At 41.2% G+C, this 16446-nt stretch overlaps 1 protein-coding gene across 1 annotated transcript in view; it reads right to left on the bottom strand.

Moving 5' to 3' along the window:
- Positions 1 to 16182, bottom strand: part of RSPO3 (R-spondin 3) — an 89403-nt gene extending 73221 nt beyond the window's left edge. Inside the window, exon 1 of the mRNA XM_034990571.1 lies at positions 15776 to 16182. Within this exon, the coding sequence (XP_034846462.1) occupies positions 15776 to 15872 (97 nt within the window). The 5' untranslated portion in view covers positions 15873 to 16182. The remainder of the gene's footprint in view (positions 1 to 15775) is intronic.
- Between the last annotated feature and the right edge of the window lie 264 nt (positions 16183 to 16446).

The following is a 16446-nucleotide window of genomic DNA, read 5'->3' as shown; positions in this document are numbered from 1 at the left end:
ACAAGCCTTAAAAAGAAATGTTATACAGCTTAGAAAAAGTACCTAACAGCTGATTTATCTTCAGCCGAATAATGTTTAATTCTAGGCTCATTTGTTCTTCCTTTAACCACTGTGACATGCCACAAAAGTATGTTTAATGTGTGCTTTGCTCACTTTTGTAATCTTAGCACAAACTAAATGTTCAATAAATCTCTGCTGAATGAACTGATGTTGTTTTAATTAGGACTAAGTTTAATTTCAATTTTTCCTCATATTTTTCTCCCAAAAGAATTTTTCACTTGTTAGCTTTAAAAAAAACATATGGTCTAAAAAACTCCATGAAAGTATAAAGAGAAACTCATGCTTTTGAATTGAAGCCCTACCTCCACATTCTTTAAGTTGTGACTGACAACTATCTAAGGGTATAGCATGCTACAAGAAGGAAAAGGAAGAACTTTTTGATTTTCCTGTTAGGGGTACTCTGAGATCCGTCTCTTGCTTTCAGATAAGTAAAAGATTATGAGTCCCATTTTATAGTAGGTGCAATGGAATCACAGACTAAATAAATGGTTTATCTAAATTATACAGCAGAAGGGTATTATAAATCAATCCATCTGCCCCCTAACATGGGATTTCTTGAACTATAGTCCAAACTCCAGAAGATCTGGATCCAAAAAAGGCAATTAGAAAGATGTTATTCTTCTGTAACTAGTCTATGAAGTTTCCATTTCTTCTACCTTAAATTTCTTTTTATTATTTTCTTTGCTAAATTGTGGATAAATTTGGGATTCAAGTGGGATTCAAGTGAGGACTCAGCAGTGAATGATTGTAATTACACATTTGAAGCGAAACTAGGAAAAGTAAAATCCCATTGTAGATATTTTAATAACATTATGTACATAGCATCTTTTTTTCTAGAGTGCTTTTCTACAGGGGAAAAAAATCCTATGTAAAAAAAAAAAAAATCCTACTCTTATAAAGAAAGCAAACTGCGATTCTATTGAGAAATCTGAGATAGTGACACCAATAAAGGAAGTGAATTAAAATTCAAGGTTTTTTAGATTTTAGTGTAGGCCCTAAATCATCAAAGGCAGAGAGAAACAATGACTAGTCAAAAGATTATACACCTTTTCTAGTCAAGTATCATAGTAATCATTAATACTGTATAATTAATTTTAAATTCAGTCAATGAAGCCTCTGATGCTTTAAATTACTTAGCTGTGTTATCCCCTAGTACATATAAATACCTGAAAATTCCTTGAAAACAGGAAGGTACAGAAGTGGAACATGGGGGAGCTTTGGCCCCTTGAGGCTAGGGTACCACCCTATTTTAACAAGTGATATTTGATATAAGCACCAGAGCCCAGCCATTATCCCTTTTATTAGTCTTTAAACAGTAATATAGAAACCAGAGCTTATAAAAGATAGGATCTCAGATGTATTACATTATTTTGGAGGGAACATGGAGAAATAGGTAAGAACTGCTTTTGAACATATTGATAAAGAGATCTGTAAACACTGCCACTCCATCTTTTCTAAACCATTAGAACACCAGTAGCAAACTTTTATTATTTTCAATTTAAATGAACTCATTTCTCCTACATTCTGTGCAAATTAAACCATGTCTCCATAGCTATCATTTAAAATAAAATAATATTTTGCAGTTCACATTAGGTACAGTTACATGTAATTCCTGTCTTGATTCTTTCACCCTTAGTCTTTTCCAGTGTATTGGAATCTGTGCATCAGATAGCATAAGGCTTGCTGTTGCAAGCATTAATAAGATCTATCATTTAGGAACAGTTACTTATACTTTGTTTAATCTCTAATGGAAAGGATTTCTCTAAATATTTACACCAGAACAGTTGTCAGAATGAATCCTGCAAAATTGCTGGCATACTCCCAAGAGCAGGGAACTGGCATGGGGGAGGGGAGATTGTGGTCCCTGGTCCTATAATTTTAAGCAGCCCTAGAATCTCAGGGAGCCACTTGCTTGAATATGAAGGGTTTGTATTAACAAAAAGGTACTTCAGTGTGTAGACCAATTCAAGTAAAGTATCTCAACAGCCACTTTCACTTATTGCTCTTGTAAAAATGACCCTCCATTTGCTTCAGGTTTAAACTAAAGGGATTATTTAGGTTTCAGAGACCCAGTAAATAAATTGTGTATGAGAAAAGAAACTTGTACAAGAGGTGTGAAGAAACACCAAACTTACTCTGTTCAATGGCTCCCAAGGTGCTTAATATATAGAAATGACTTGTTGCTTCCATGAATTGCTGAGTGAGAGTTAGCATGCAAGACTTAGACAGGAGAGAATTGAAATCTGCCAAGATAAATGCAGCAGTGTTTTATAAATTAACTCAGCTGTCTGTGTGTTTATTTTTTCTTTGGAAGATTCCAAAATTAAGACTGTTCAACTCATCTTAGTATGGGTTTGGAATTTGGAGAGTATTTGAGGAAGTGCTTTGGGGCTAGGAAGGGTAGAGAAAATATCCTGCACTGGAAAATCTTGGCAAGTTTCATCTTGTGTTCTTCCCTGAAGAACAGTAGCACTTTTGCCCCTCAGCCTGTTAATTAAGTGGTTTGGTTAAAAGCTATTATAAAAAGCTTTCTGGGATTATAAGCTCTCCATTTATAGTAGGGGCAATATATTAAGTTCAGAGGTGGTTTTCAATGAATTTCTGAAATGTCAGTGAGATGTCCACATGGGTGCTGAAAATGGCAGTGGTAGCCTGAAGTGTTTGGGAGCTCCTTTTTCTGGAACTCTCCTTTCCTCTATTAGAAATTAAACTTTGAGGTATGGACACATAATGCTCACAAGTCTGAAAACACACATGAATCAGGGCTGGGTCCTGGAAGCACAGTGCTGGGTGGAATGGACATGCTATTGATTATTGACACTAGGGTCAATTATGCATCAACATGATCCTGCAAGTGTAACTGGCTTCCAAGGGAATCCCACTGATTTTTGTTTACAGCTTGGATCTACATCAAGCTCTGGACAGAACTGGAAATCTGGGTGGATGTCTCGGAAATGTGCTATAGGAAAGAGAGATTGCCCTTTCTTTGTGGAAGGGGCTAAGAGTTACCTTAAAAGTTACCTTGAGGATGGCATGAGGTGACCAGGTGAATGGAGGGCAGAGGGGCTGAGAATGCTACCCTCGGGCTTTTTCTCTTGTTACCAAACCGTAATGAAGGTCCTTTTGGACTTAGATCAACAAGTCGGTCATCAGTTGGAAAAGCAAGACTGAATTCTCTAAGAAACAAATCTTCGGCAGCTCAATATGTGCTCATATAGTTTGTGGCCAAGCAGCATTTGTCTATATCTTTTGTATTTCATGGCAGAAACGACATGCCATCAAAAAGTAGTGACACAAGTAAATACAGGTTACAGTCTTTTTTAAAAAGATTTTATTTATTTATTTGAGAGAGAGAGAGAAAGAGAATGAGCGTGAGCGGGGAGGGGAAGGGCAGGGGGAGAAGCAGGCTCCTGCTGAGCAGGGAGCCCAATGCAAAGTGGGGCTTGATCCCAGGAACTTGGGATCATGACCTGAGCAGAAGGAAGACGCTTAACTGACTGAGCCACCCAGGCGCCCCTACAGGTTACAGTCTTGCTGCTAAGTTTTCAAAAATTAAATTCTTCTATTCTTAGATTGTCTCATGGTCAAATTCAAGACCAAAGAAAATCAAATATATAGTGCCACTAAATTGGTAATATCATATTGACTGCAGGTCACTGTAACTCTTCAGTGTGCACAGTGCAAGAGGTCACGGTTTATTTGCCAAATGTTACCTGGAGATTGCCAATTGCCAGAGAAGGCTGGTCAGAAAAAGAATCTGACTGCCTGCCTCTTTGTGGATTTACAAGAAGCAGTATCAGCCATTCACATGTTTAAACAAAAAGAGCTAGTGATCCAGGCATAGGAATATTGAAACATACTGAAATTATTCTGAGTTATAAAGGAATGTGAAACTTACCACATTTAAGGGCAGTGAACAGTGGCATCCTCACGTGAAGTAGACAGTCTATCTTTTCTGGATAGTGAGGCAATGCCAATAGTTTCAAAGGCGGACTTTCACTTAGGTTATTAAGCACAGATATATTTGTGCTCCATGAATATTTTCCTATAAAAAGGTTTAACAATCTTCTAATTTCTAACATGTTGAAAGTTTAAAATTAGAGTGCCACTTATTGATAACTTCTCCTTAGCTCCTTACAGCATCACATTTCTAAATGGTATTCTTTTCAGCACAAGAAATCGTAAATGAGCTCTTGGCCCTTTTCTAGCTCTGGAGGTTTTAGAACCCCTGTCCTGGAAATGTACTACAATTTTCTTATTTCCAAATGTTACTTCAGTAATATTATATCTAAATTGACCTTAGGATGTTTACCAGGATCTCTTCCCTTCCCATCCTAGTCAGACACCTCTTTTACAAAGCCTTAGACTAAACTCCTTGGGTTCTTCTTATCTACTAAGGAAGGGAGGAGGAGAACTTGCAAGTGGAGACAGCAGGAGTTCTGTATGTGTGCATTTGCACCCCGGCAGGCAGACAAAGTGGTTTATAAGATGATGGTGACGTGACCTGTATGTGTATACCAGTGGTGTATTTCCATCTCTTGCCTGCTTAGGGTGAATAATCTACTGAAGAAAAAAAACTGGTGGAAAAGCATTGTTTTCTAGTGGATTTCCTGCTCTCCATAACTCATATGATTGCTCCCAATCCTTAGGGACAAGTAACTAGGTCTGACCACGGAGCAATGGCTCAAGCGTGCTGTGATGACCTTCCTCCCAAGGAGCCTGGCTTTCCTCAGTCTAATTACTTTTGGCAATTGTGGTTATTGGGATTTGGCCTAGTGACTCACTAGAACCCAAATTCTCCCAAGGAGCCCCCTTAACAAGCAGAATTAAGTCTGACAGGAAGCCCAGACTTCCACTTCACTTTTATATGGAGATTTCCCTGGTTTATGACAAGGTTTGGAAATCCTTCATGGACTAGAAAAGAATAATAAATGAGATGTAATGAAGACAACCACCCAAAGAAGAGCACATTAGGAGAGAAGTAAAAGCAGTAAGTTCATGAATAAACAACCTACCACAAAACTTAACCCACTAAGATGGAGTTCAAACTATGTTATTTATAGTAGTTTACTGATCAACAGTAGTCAATCTGAAGTTAGTCAGGAATTGTAGAAACTATAAAAGAAAAAGAATGTTTATTTCTTGTTAGGCAGTTTTCTAACCATTACGAGTTTTCTAAAAACAGAGTACTCTAGGGCACATTACCAATTATCTAGTAAGACATGAAAACAGTTGTTTATCATTAAGTAGTTTTGAAAAAATTTTGGTATGGCTGATATCCCATCTTCTATCCATTTACTGCCTCACTCAACCACGGAAGGGTTCAGCAACAAGCACACTCACTCTGTTTGCACCTCACCGAGCTGCAATGTTGTTGTCCTATGAAGTCAGTGTCTGTTAAACTCAGTATCATGTTTTACTGTGTGCACTTTGCTCTTTTTTCTTAGACTCTTTGGATGAGACAATTCTCTATCAGATAATCTTGTCTGCACTAGTCAGTGCCACAAGTTTAACAATACTCTATTCATAAACAATATGAGGCTATTGGACTACTTTATATTTTAAACTACTATCTGCTCAGATGACGTGTATCTCATCTCTTACCACACCCCACACAAGTCCATTTTGTCTGTCTAACCCCCATTAAACTGGCATTGTTTTTAACAGTTGCTCAGCTGTAATAGTTATTTTTTTTTAAAGATTTTATTTATTTATTTGACAGAGAGAGAGATAGCGAGAGCAGGAACACAAGCAGGGGGAGTGGGAGAGGGAGAAGCAGGCTTCCTGCCGAGCAGAGAGCCCAATGTGGGGCTCGATCCCAGGACCCTGGGATCATGACCTGAGCCGAAGGCAGACGCTTAACGACTGAGCCACTCAGGTGCCCTGTAATAGTTATTCTTGAATTAAGGGTCTAATAGTAGTTCTCACTCTTGGGTGCAAAATCATCAGGACTACCTTGAAAATACAGTTGTCCAGGCCCCATCCCCAGAGATTGTTTCATTTGGTGAAGGGTGGAGTCTAGCTTTTTTTTTTTAAGATCCCCAGGTGATTCTAATTTGAATTCAGGGTTGAAAATCACTGTACCAAGGCCCATAAAGAAAGAACTTAAAGTGAAGGTTACTGTTAATACTCATGGTAAAAGTAATATAAATAGCAGATTTTATGAAGCACCATAAAGATAACTTTTCTGGAAAACAAAAACTAGCCAGTGAAATATCTATTGTCGTTGTAAATTACATAGAAGGATTTTGATATTTAACTGCAAAATTATAGACTTTGCCACATCCTCATGCCTAGGTTAATCTTCTCTTGGATATGCAAAGGGTAGATGAGAAGAATAATCTTAGAGTATTTCATATAAAATGTGCTGTTCTATTGCCCCTAAGGAAAAAAAATCAGCAACTTCTTACGTTTAAAAACCATCAATAGGGTAAGTTTAAGGAAAGAGAGCAAAGGGGTAGAAAAAAGAAAGAGAAGTGGGAGAAAGTATGAGAATACCAGAAGCAACCTCTATAGTAAATGTTTGGGAAACACTTGTGGTTTGTTAAATGATGAGGAAGAAAGAATGAGCAAAGAGAGAGTAAGGGAAAGAAAGGGTGAGGTGGGGTTTGAGAAAATGTACCTATGACTGCCTCATGTACTAATCCCAGTAGTTGAGGAGATGTGAAGAAATCAGGGAAGGACACCGGTTTTGAAGCCAAACCCGGACTGAAATCCCAGGTCTACCACATCTTTGTCGAGTGATCTCAGGTGACTAACATGGGGCTATTGGCACCTTCCTTACATGGTAACTGTGAGGACTAGATGAGATAACATTTGCACAAAAACATCAAATACAGGATCTAGCACTCACAGGTGATTAAAGCATGGCAACTATTTAAATAATGATCAGTATCTCAGCACTTACTTTAACAAATAAATATAAATGTGTAGTAAAATAACATATATATGAATATAACAGTGGCCCTCAGAACTATGAAACTATAGTTTGTTCAGAGGCACTTAGACGCATTTTGGCATAACATTTTTATCTCTTTCTTATCAGTAAAATGTAACTGATACTGCCTTTCCTTATATGACAGCCTTTGTCAAGATTACCGTGTTCATACCTATGAGGTCCCTTTGTATAAGAAAAGAACATAACAATCAGAAACTAGATTCTCTTTTTCTTACCAACTTATCAAGCATATGTTAAAAAAACAGTATTCTAAAATAAGCATCTCACAAATTCTGTTATTTTATATTGTGTGGTGGTTGTTTGTATTATGTGGTTATAAAATGGGGGCTGCTTTACCACTTACTTCAGGAATGTGTTTTGTATTGGGGTATAATTATAAATATGCTTACCAGCTAGTTTTCTGAGGACAGTGTTTGGGAGTGCACTGCATTATTGTGTATTCATTCTAGAAAGATGTTTTAAGGTAACTGAATCTAATCCCATGCCCATGCCAAGTGCTCAGAAGATAACGAGGAGAATAAACACACTAGAGAATATTACCTGCTTTTTTTTTTTAAGATTTATTTATTTATTTGACAGAGACAGAGACAGCGAGAGCAGGAACACAAGCAGTGGGAGTGGGAGAGGGAGAAGCAGGCTTCCCCCCGAGGAGGGAGCCCGATGTGGGACTCGATCCCAGGACCCTGGGATCATGACCTGAGCCGAAGGCAGACGCTTAACGACTGAGCCACTCAGGCGCCCCAATTTTACCTGCTTCTGATGCAGAAGGCCAATATTGAATTGGAGGAGAAAGAGGGCGTGGGGCCTAGCTGTTACTAGGGCTGGATAATTACTTAGTGGGGATGTTGCAGAGGTAATCCACCCACTGTACAGATGGACTGGATTCCTTCAAGTTCCATCCCATCCTCAGAACCTCTTTTTGTAAGAGAGCACAATTTGTAGAGAAATCGGCTTGAAAGGAGAATGCCACTGTTATGAGTAGATGTTAGATCCAAATGGAATGATTAAAAAAAAGGGGGAATGTATCTCTCATTATAATAAAGTTTTTCAAGTCTCCTATGATCTGTGGCAAAGTAATATAGTTCCACAGGTGAGGAGATTTCTTAAGTATGATCTTTAGTTGCATGATTTGGCACCTTAAAATTGAAGCTCAGTGACCATTCTCTTATATAATACAAGGAGTACTATAAAAATGAGAGGCTTCAGTTGAGAATATATAGACAAAGTACCTTAATGTAATTAATCTTATTTTGATACTACCAGTAAGAGTCTCAATGTCAGCTATGCGAACACTTTTAATAACAATAAATATGGCACCGCTAGATTTTATCTCATGCATTCAACTATCCCCTTTATAGGACTCCAAAATACTTATCTTCAGCCCTGATACTCTTGAGACTTTGATCCTGAGTTACTAGATGCTCTACTGGCCCTCAAAGTAAAGACAGCTCAAAAGAAAAATAAGTTTCCTACCAAGTCTGCTTCTCTTACTTTCCCATCTTTTTGTTTATCTCCATTACTTTTCCGTTCACCTAGATCTGAGTCCTTACACTACAAAGTCTGGTGCCAAATATGTCTCTCCATCTCTTTTCCCTTCATATCCAGTTAGTTGCCAAGACCCATACATTTGATCCATATACATTATCTGCTCTATACACACCCTTGCTCAATCAGTCACTACTATCATAACACAGGGCCTTATTATCGTAAACTTGGGCCATCACAATTGCCGCTTCCATACTAGCACAGGCCAGTTCTGACAGCCTGCCATGGGTGTGGGGGGCAGGGGTGGGGAGTGATTCTGCAGCATCTCTCTAGCTGGATTCCGAACCAGCTCCCTGTGACTCCAAGCCCAAGGACAAGATGGACCTGCTGAAGACTGATTATGCTGACTGATGCTATGGCTGTGTTTTTTGGGCACTAGATATTGTGAAGAGTGAGAAATATCATAACTAATTCCATCTTTACTTTGATAAGGTGCTTATTAATTCATCTTTATATGCATTTCCTTATAATAAATATTTATATTTGTTTGCATTCTCAATCTTCATCCACTAAACTTGGTTGAAAAAGACAACTAAGTTTAGAAGAACTGTTTAACTATGACTATTTAAGTCATAGCAGGACTTATGTTTTCAGACCAAAAGATGATAAGTTGAAGAGACTATAGGAATCACTTAGACATAAGTTTTTGACCGACTACCTTATTTCGCAGATGAGGAATTGCAGCCTAGTGTGGTAAAGGCACTTGCCTGGATTATTCAAATATTAGTAGCCGTGCTGGATCTGGAACCCAGGTCTTCTACTTCTCAGTCTACTTTTTCCCAACAGACACTGGGGATTCTCCCTTAATGGCATCTTAGGTCTCAGTCTCTACCATGAACTTATGATGCTTGCTACTCATCAAATTCTTAAAGGTCAGATGGGACCCTAAAATAAGGTAGTGTTTTGAAGACTGGATTAGATTCTTGCATAAGACATAATGACAGTTAAAAGCTATTAAATATATATTTAATTGGGCAATAATATTCTTTAGTACCATTGAGTTTTCTCTATAAAACTTCCAGAAGAATTTTAGTGACAGCAGATGGTTAACTAGGTCCCTTGCCAAAATTACAAATAAGGAAGAAATGCTCTTATCAGATAAGAGGCACCTGTAATCATATTTTTTTAATGAATTTTTGAAAATATTCAAACTTTTCAAATGTGAAAAAATGTAGGTATTTTGCTTAAAAGTTTCATGTTGTTGAAAACTCTTTGCAGCAGAAAATGGGATTTCATAGCACTCAATGGCATTTAAACAGTAAGCATTCTCAGCACCCCCACAATCCTTGAGAATGGAACATTCCATTCTTTTCAGTATTGCTGGATAAGTACTTTAAGCAGAATGTTAGTAATATTCCTGAATGGAAAGATCTGATGGGCAGGATTAAACAGAAAAAAAAATGGTTAGTAAATTTTTACAGGTGTATATTTTACGCTTTATAAATTTTGTTAAGGTATAACTGCAAAGCATTTCAAACTTACTAGGTTGTCCAACAGATGGTAAATTTAAGATAATCCAATCATTTTAAACCTGAAGAAAATATTCACAATTAAGAAAGTAACCCACATTTTTCCTCAAAATCAAAAGCAAGGTAAAAAAATCTATATAATTTATGATGCAACACTTCTCAAATGATCATTCTCAAAAGCATGCCAGTTTACCATGCGCTGTTCAGAGAAGAAATAGTTCTAACCAACTAAAACACGTAATTTCAACACACTGTCTTGCACGATCCTTACCATGCTCTCAGAACTGAATGATGTTTTCCTAATGGTAACCAAAGTTGATTCTTACATTTCATGAAATGTAATACCCTCTCTGATGGCATTTCAAGAATTCACTACTTGGAAAAGGATTTTTTTGGGGGTGGGATGAGTGGATAGCGGGGAAGTAGGAAGAAAGGTTAGGACAACATCCAAAATGAAACATTTAGATAAAGCAGGGAAAGATGATTTAAGAAATCACTATATGCAGAATAGTCTTATTTTTTGATACTTCATTCTTATAATTGCGGAGGGACAATTTGGTCTTAACTCTGCTTAGGGTTCTGATAATTTCACATGATATACCACCAACATTACATAGAATTTAAAAGAATAACTGCATTAAAAAGAAGATTAACCATGTAATTAGAAAATATTTTTAGATATTTAATAGTAATCTGGAGATCTCTGTCCAGATTTAAATATTTTAAAGTGATCAGATGACTAACAAATTTGTTTTGTAGTATCGTGGTATGTATGGTTTCCCCATAATAACTTGAAAATCAAATGTAACTACATGTTGTAATTTCTATTCATTGCTTTCTGGGGATCTAATTTGTAGAATATTAAATTCTCGGTAAATATTTAATGGAGAAATGATTTAGCAAAATTTATCTACTTATAAGTTGAAATACTCTTCATTTTTCATGCTTAGAGGAAAAATAAATCAATTTCACACTCATTCTTATATTCTCAATTACTTTACATGGAATAATTCAGGATTAAAAAGATAATATTTAAAAATTATCATCCTTAATGTTCTAAGTAAAATCCTTCTATTTAAGTAATAAACAAAGAATTAAAATAGTATAACAAAAGGATATTTTAAGAAATAACTCTGATAGTGTATTAGCGAATATATTAGAATTTACAAAAATAAATCTTTTGCTTGTATTTAGATATTGACATTACTGCCTAAGAGTTTAAATTTGTGACTTTAATTCATACAGATATCACATGATATGTTGCAGAATATGCTTTCAGTAGCAAATTTTACTCATGTCTCCTATCTATTAAACGTTTCTTTCTTTTTTTTTTTTAAGATTTTATTTATTTATTTGACAGAGAGAGACACAGCGAGAGAGGGAACACAAGCAGGGATAGTGGGAGAGGGAGAAGCAAGCTCTCCGCTGAGCAGAGAGCCCGATGTGGGGCTCGATGCCAGGACTCTGGAATCATACCCTCAGCTGAAGGCAGCCGCTTAACGACTGAGCCACCCAGACACCCCTAAACAATGTTTCTTTCAAAAACAAAGTAGACTGGTAACTAAAGTAGACAGGTGAGAAAATGCATTGTAGCCAATCTCCAAACCATACTTCCATTCAGAATTAATATTACAAAATGCATAGTAGAATGAAAGATTTTTCTACCCTATGGTTAACTTGTTATTTACCACAATTGGCAGTGTAATTACCAAGAGTGTATCAGAATCTCATAGAATGGCTCAATATCTGAAACAATGTCATGAGCAATGACCAGTATATTCCAATAAGATGGTTTTATTTTATTACCATTAAAATTATTTTCCTTGTATTCTTACTCCTTTATTTCAGACATATTTATGAATGATTTTTAAAAGTTTCACAGATTGTGCAATGGGAGCTTTGTAATTATTATACACACAATGGTTTTTTAAAACTTGTGTGTATCTAGAATCCAGACAATTAAAACCCAATTAATAGATGGCATCAAATAAAAAAGATACTACAAAGACATCTGATGTTTCTAACAATAATCTCCTGGAATAATATGATCCTACAATATCTTCTGAATAATCAAATAATGTTATTATATTTAGCAAGCTTCACTACTGCTATTCATTATTACTGTTATTACCAGATATTTAATTCTTTGACATTGGTTACTAATGTATAATAATATAAATATCAGTTCAAAAATTTCCAGTCAACCAGAACAGCTTATTCTCCAAACAAAGTGGATAAATGATGGTCTGGAGACCAACAGACTTATTACTTTCACATACCTGACATCTTCTCTGTGACCTGGATCAGCAGGGAGTGTAAATAGCAGGATACAAGCTCTACCTACTAGCTGTATAGCTTTGTATAAGTTACTTAGCCTCTGTTATTGAGATTCTTTCTCTGTAAAATGGGAATATTAATACCTGCACCTCAAGTTACTATTTAGGAGTCTGAGTATATAATTCAAGGGAAATGCAGTGCAATAGTAAGGTATTATGTTTATTATCATTATGGCAAATATGATCTTTACTTTTATTAGCAGATAACCTGGAATTCAGAACCTAACTGTACTAGTTGCAAAGACTGAGCTGGAAACAAACTAAAAACTGGACTTGGGGTTCTTGATTCAACACTGTACTTAAAGTCCAAATCTTGCCTCTGAAAACATTGCTGGTTGGGGAATTTTGAATAAGGGCTGCATTTCATTTTTATCTTAAATAAATTCAACTTAGTCATCTCTAGGAGCTGTATATGAATCCAAATAGGTAAAAAAGTTATTATGTATTTACTCACCCATAACTCCACAGGTATTTTTTAAGGTACAAAATTTATGATTAAAATGCTCTTTCTTTTATAAGATCACTAGTTTTCACAATGTACGGACAATTGGTATAGCAGTTGTTTCAGGAGAACAGGACAATACTACTGTGGCTTCATCTGCTACATCTGAGGATTAGCCATGATTCCTTAGACTTGACAATATTGAACACTACAAGCAAATGTCTTTTTTTTTTTTTTTTTTGGCAAGAAACTTTGCTACTAAAACATTCAAGAGACCGCTTAAAAAAACTTTGAAAAAAGTTCTTACACCTTAATTTTCTACCTCTTGTATTTTAAAAGTTTAGGAAAGTGAAGATATTTAACTACAGGCCAAAAGGGATACTCTTAAATTTTCACGTTAGTTGTCTCTTTTAGGAAAAAGTAAAGACAGCTTTTTTCTAAAATACCTTATCTTTCATTAATTTTTATTCCTAGACCGCATTGGAGAAAAAGTTCTTATACGTTTCTTTCAGAAATTTCCAAAAAAAAGTTATGTGCACATGCAATTTGGCCTTGAGTTTCTGGACATTTAACAAAGATCTCTCCTTACCCTCCACTCCTTCCCCATTCTCCAAAAACCATACTGCACCTGCCAAGAGCCTGAGTCTGTCTCCTCGGAGGACGCAAGGGGTCGCCCCTCTCCCAGGAGTGTACCAGCAAACCCAGCCACAAAGGCCGACTCAAGGGCGAAGCAGCAAGGAGCATCCCTTGCTACGGGAGCTCTCTCCCAGCCCGACTCCCACAGAATAATTGGAATTTTAACCCAATGCCACCCACTCCCTCTCTCACCCCCCGCTACACAACCAGAGGGCGCCTCTGACTTGGCCTTGAGACGATTAAGGCAGGTCGAAAAGCAGTTCGCCTTTTGACTGCGATTTCTCCGGAGTATGAACCTAGAGGTGCGCCATCCCGTTGGTCCCCGCAGCCTTGGGGCAGCATCACCGGGCAGCTTCCTGCACCGCTGTTCTCGGCGGTCAGCTGGGGGAGGTGGGAACCAGTGGAGGGCCAGGTTTCTTTCCCGTATCTTCCTTCAAAAACAGGGGCCCCCAAACTGCAATCGGAGGCACCTCTACACTGATACTCAGGACCCTGTCCCGCCCCAGCAGTTGTGTAGCTCCAGGCCCTGGGGTCCTCGGTGGGGTGAAGGAAGTAGTGGGTCAGAGCAATGTAAAGCCAGAGACTGCCCTTGGCCCCGGCATCCGTCTCCCCACCGACCTGAGATGAAGTGTCCGCGGACCAGCACGGCGAGGAGACAGGGACCACCAGGGCGCAAGGGCAAGGCTCAAGCCCCAGGCCGCTCCTTCGGTGAGGCGGCCGCGCGGCTTGAGTGAAAGGGTGGATGGAGGAGTTCCGAAGAACACAAACCGTTCAGAGGCCAAGAACAGTAAATCGGATGCCCTGACATGTTTAGCTTGGGCCCTCCTGCCCCTTGCTACGCGGTCCCAGAGGTGGTGAGACCTAGCCGGAGCCCCTGGCGCTTGGTCCCAGCTACGATTTTTAAAGGCAATTTTCAGGTGAATCAGACCTTGTCTGCCCGAGGCTAGTGGCACAAAGGGAGCTTTCAGGGGACCCTCACGTCCAGGGACAGGGCAGAGACAAACAGCGTCAGAGAAGCGATCACTAGATCTCCACCTCAAACAAGCCTGGGCTGTGTCCCCGCAGCTGGACCCGCGCCCGCCCCAGGGGCTTCACTGGCCGGCGCTCCGAGAGGGGGTCCGCGCGCGGGACCCGTCGCCGCCAAACTTCACTGGCTCCCTGGCGGCGGCGGCCTGAGGGGCCACGGCAGTAGCCTCGTTCTCTGCGCCCCGCGAGCTCCGGGAACGGTTCTCCCTCCGTGACCCCACCAGCGTCCCCCGCGCGGGAGCCAGGGTCGCCCGCAGCCCTGCTATTCGCGAAGGGACTCCCCAGGCGGGCACAGACGCCAGAGCGCCAGCGCGCCAGGCTACCCGGGAGCGGGGAGAGGTGCCATTCTCGCGCCTGTCTCCTCATCTCTGGAAGACGCCACCTTTCAGACAGACCAACCCGGGTTGAGGGTGCCCTGGGGTACCCACCCGTTCAATCCCAGCGAGGGCACTGTTTTGAGACGACCTCACAAGCCATCCTTCCAAGTGACAGGAGACAGGATAAGGGGAAGTGAGGTGGGGAGCCTGAGTCCTGAGGGAGAACCCCACCCTCAGTCTGTCTGCCCCAGGGGACCCCTGAAAGAGCCTGAAACGGTGCAAGCGCTCACGCGTGACAGGCAAGATCGTAACTGGAAACGAGGCATCTCAGGCTCCCAGCGGCGGGCTCGGCAGTCCTTAGACCCTCCCCGGAGTGGGATCGCGAGCGGCTCTGCAAGCGCGTCGACACGCGAACCCTGAGCGCCCCGCGTGCCTTTCTGCTCCATCCGTGCGTGGTCGCGGGGAGCGGCCGCGCAGGCGCTCGCTCCCTGGTTCCCCGGCTGGCCCTCGAGCAATTCGCAACCCGAGCGAGGTGAATCGGCGCCGCCGCCGCTGCCGCACCCCACCCCCACCTCCCCGCCCCGGCGCTTACTCAGTGGTCAGAGACAGCTCGCGGGCTGGGTGTCTAGGATGCCAGGGGTTCCAGGCCCCCGTCCTAGTCCGGAAGGAAAGCACAAATACCTAGAGCTTGTCTAACGAAAACCCAAACTCTTCCTCGAACCTGAAGTAACATGGGGGCGGGAGCCACGTTAACGCCCAGTCCTCCCGCTTTGGCGCCCGCGAGGATGCGGAGGAAGAGAGGGGCGCGTAGAGGGAGGCGTGAAAGACGCCGTCAACACCGGAGCCTGAACTATTACCTCCCCTCGCAGGCGTGGGGTGCAGGGCTGGAGGACCGCTGACGCTGGGAACCGACTCCGGACAAGCAAAGAGACCCGACAGGTGAACGCGGCGGGAGGGAGCAAACGTGTAAAAACCCCTGCACTTACTTCTTCGCTGGCGCCTTCCCCGGGAGGCGTTTTGGCTGCCGATGTATTCCATAAAGTTCAAAATGATAAAAAACCAAGAAATCAGTCGCAAGTGCATAGTAACCCAGTAATGTTTCCCTTCCTTTTCTCCTTTTTCTTTTGTTAATTATATTAAATGTTTTAGAAGTATAGGTAGGTGTTAGGCGTATAGGGAGGGAGACCCCAAGCAGCGGACAACTTCTCCACTCAGATCCGACAGGCGTGCTGGGATGGCAAACGAAGCGGGTCGGGTGCAGGGAAACCAACTATTGTACTTTCAAATTGTCCGAGCCCTGAACCGCGGCGGCTCCGCAAGGGTGGCTGTCAACACCGCAAGCGAGGGTTCCACGAGCAGCGAGCGGCCTCGCCGGGGCGGCCGCAGGTAGCATGGTGAGGGGCGGCGGCGGGCGGGATCCGGGCGGGCGGGTAACGGCGGCGGCGGCTCCTGGGGCTCAGAGGTTGCGGCGGCTGCGGCGACAGCGGCGGGGGCCCGGGGATCGTAGGGGAGCGGGCGCCGTCGGCACCGCGGCCATGGCCAAGGGGCGGCGGAGAGACCCCGAGCTGCTTCTGCTGTTCGCGAGCAGGAGCCGCTCCAGTGGTGGAGGGAGGGAGGGAAGGAGGGAGGGAAGGACGAGACGAGGGAGGGGGAAGGG

This window comes from Mirounga leonina, unplaced genomic scaffold, assembly GCF_011800145.1.
Source record: "Mirounga leonina isolate KUSES-001 unplaced genomic scaffold, KU_Mleo_1.0 Mir_53, whole genome shotgun sequence".
NCBI classification, from domain to species: domain Eukaryota; kingdom Metazoa; phylum Chordata; class Mammalia; order Carnivora; family Phocidae; genus Mirounga; species Mirounga leonina.
Note: the sequence above shows the minus strand (reverse complement) of the source record. Positions and strands in the feature narration are given on the sequence as shown.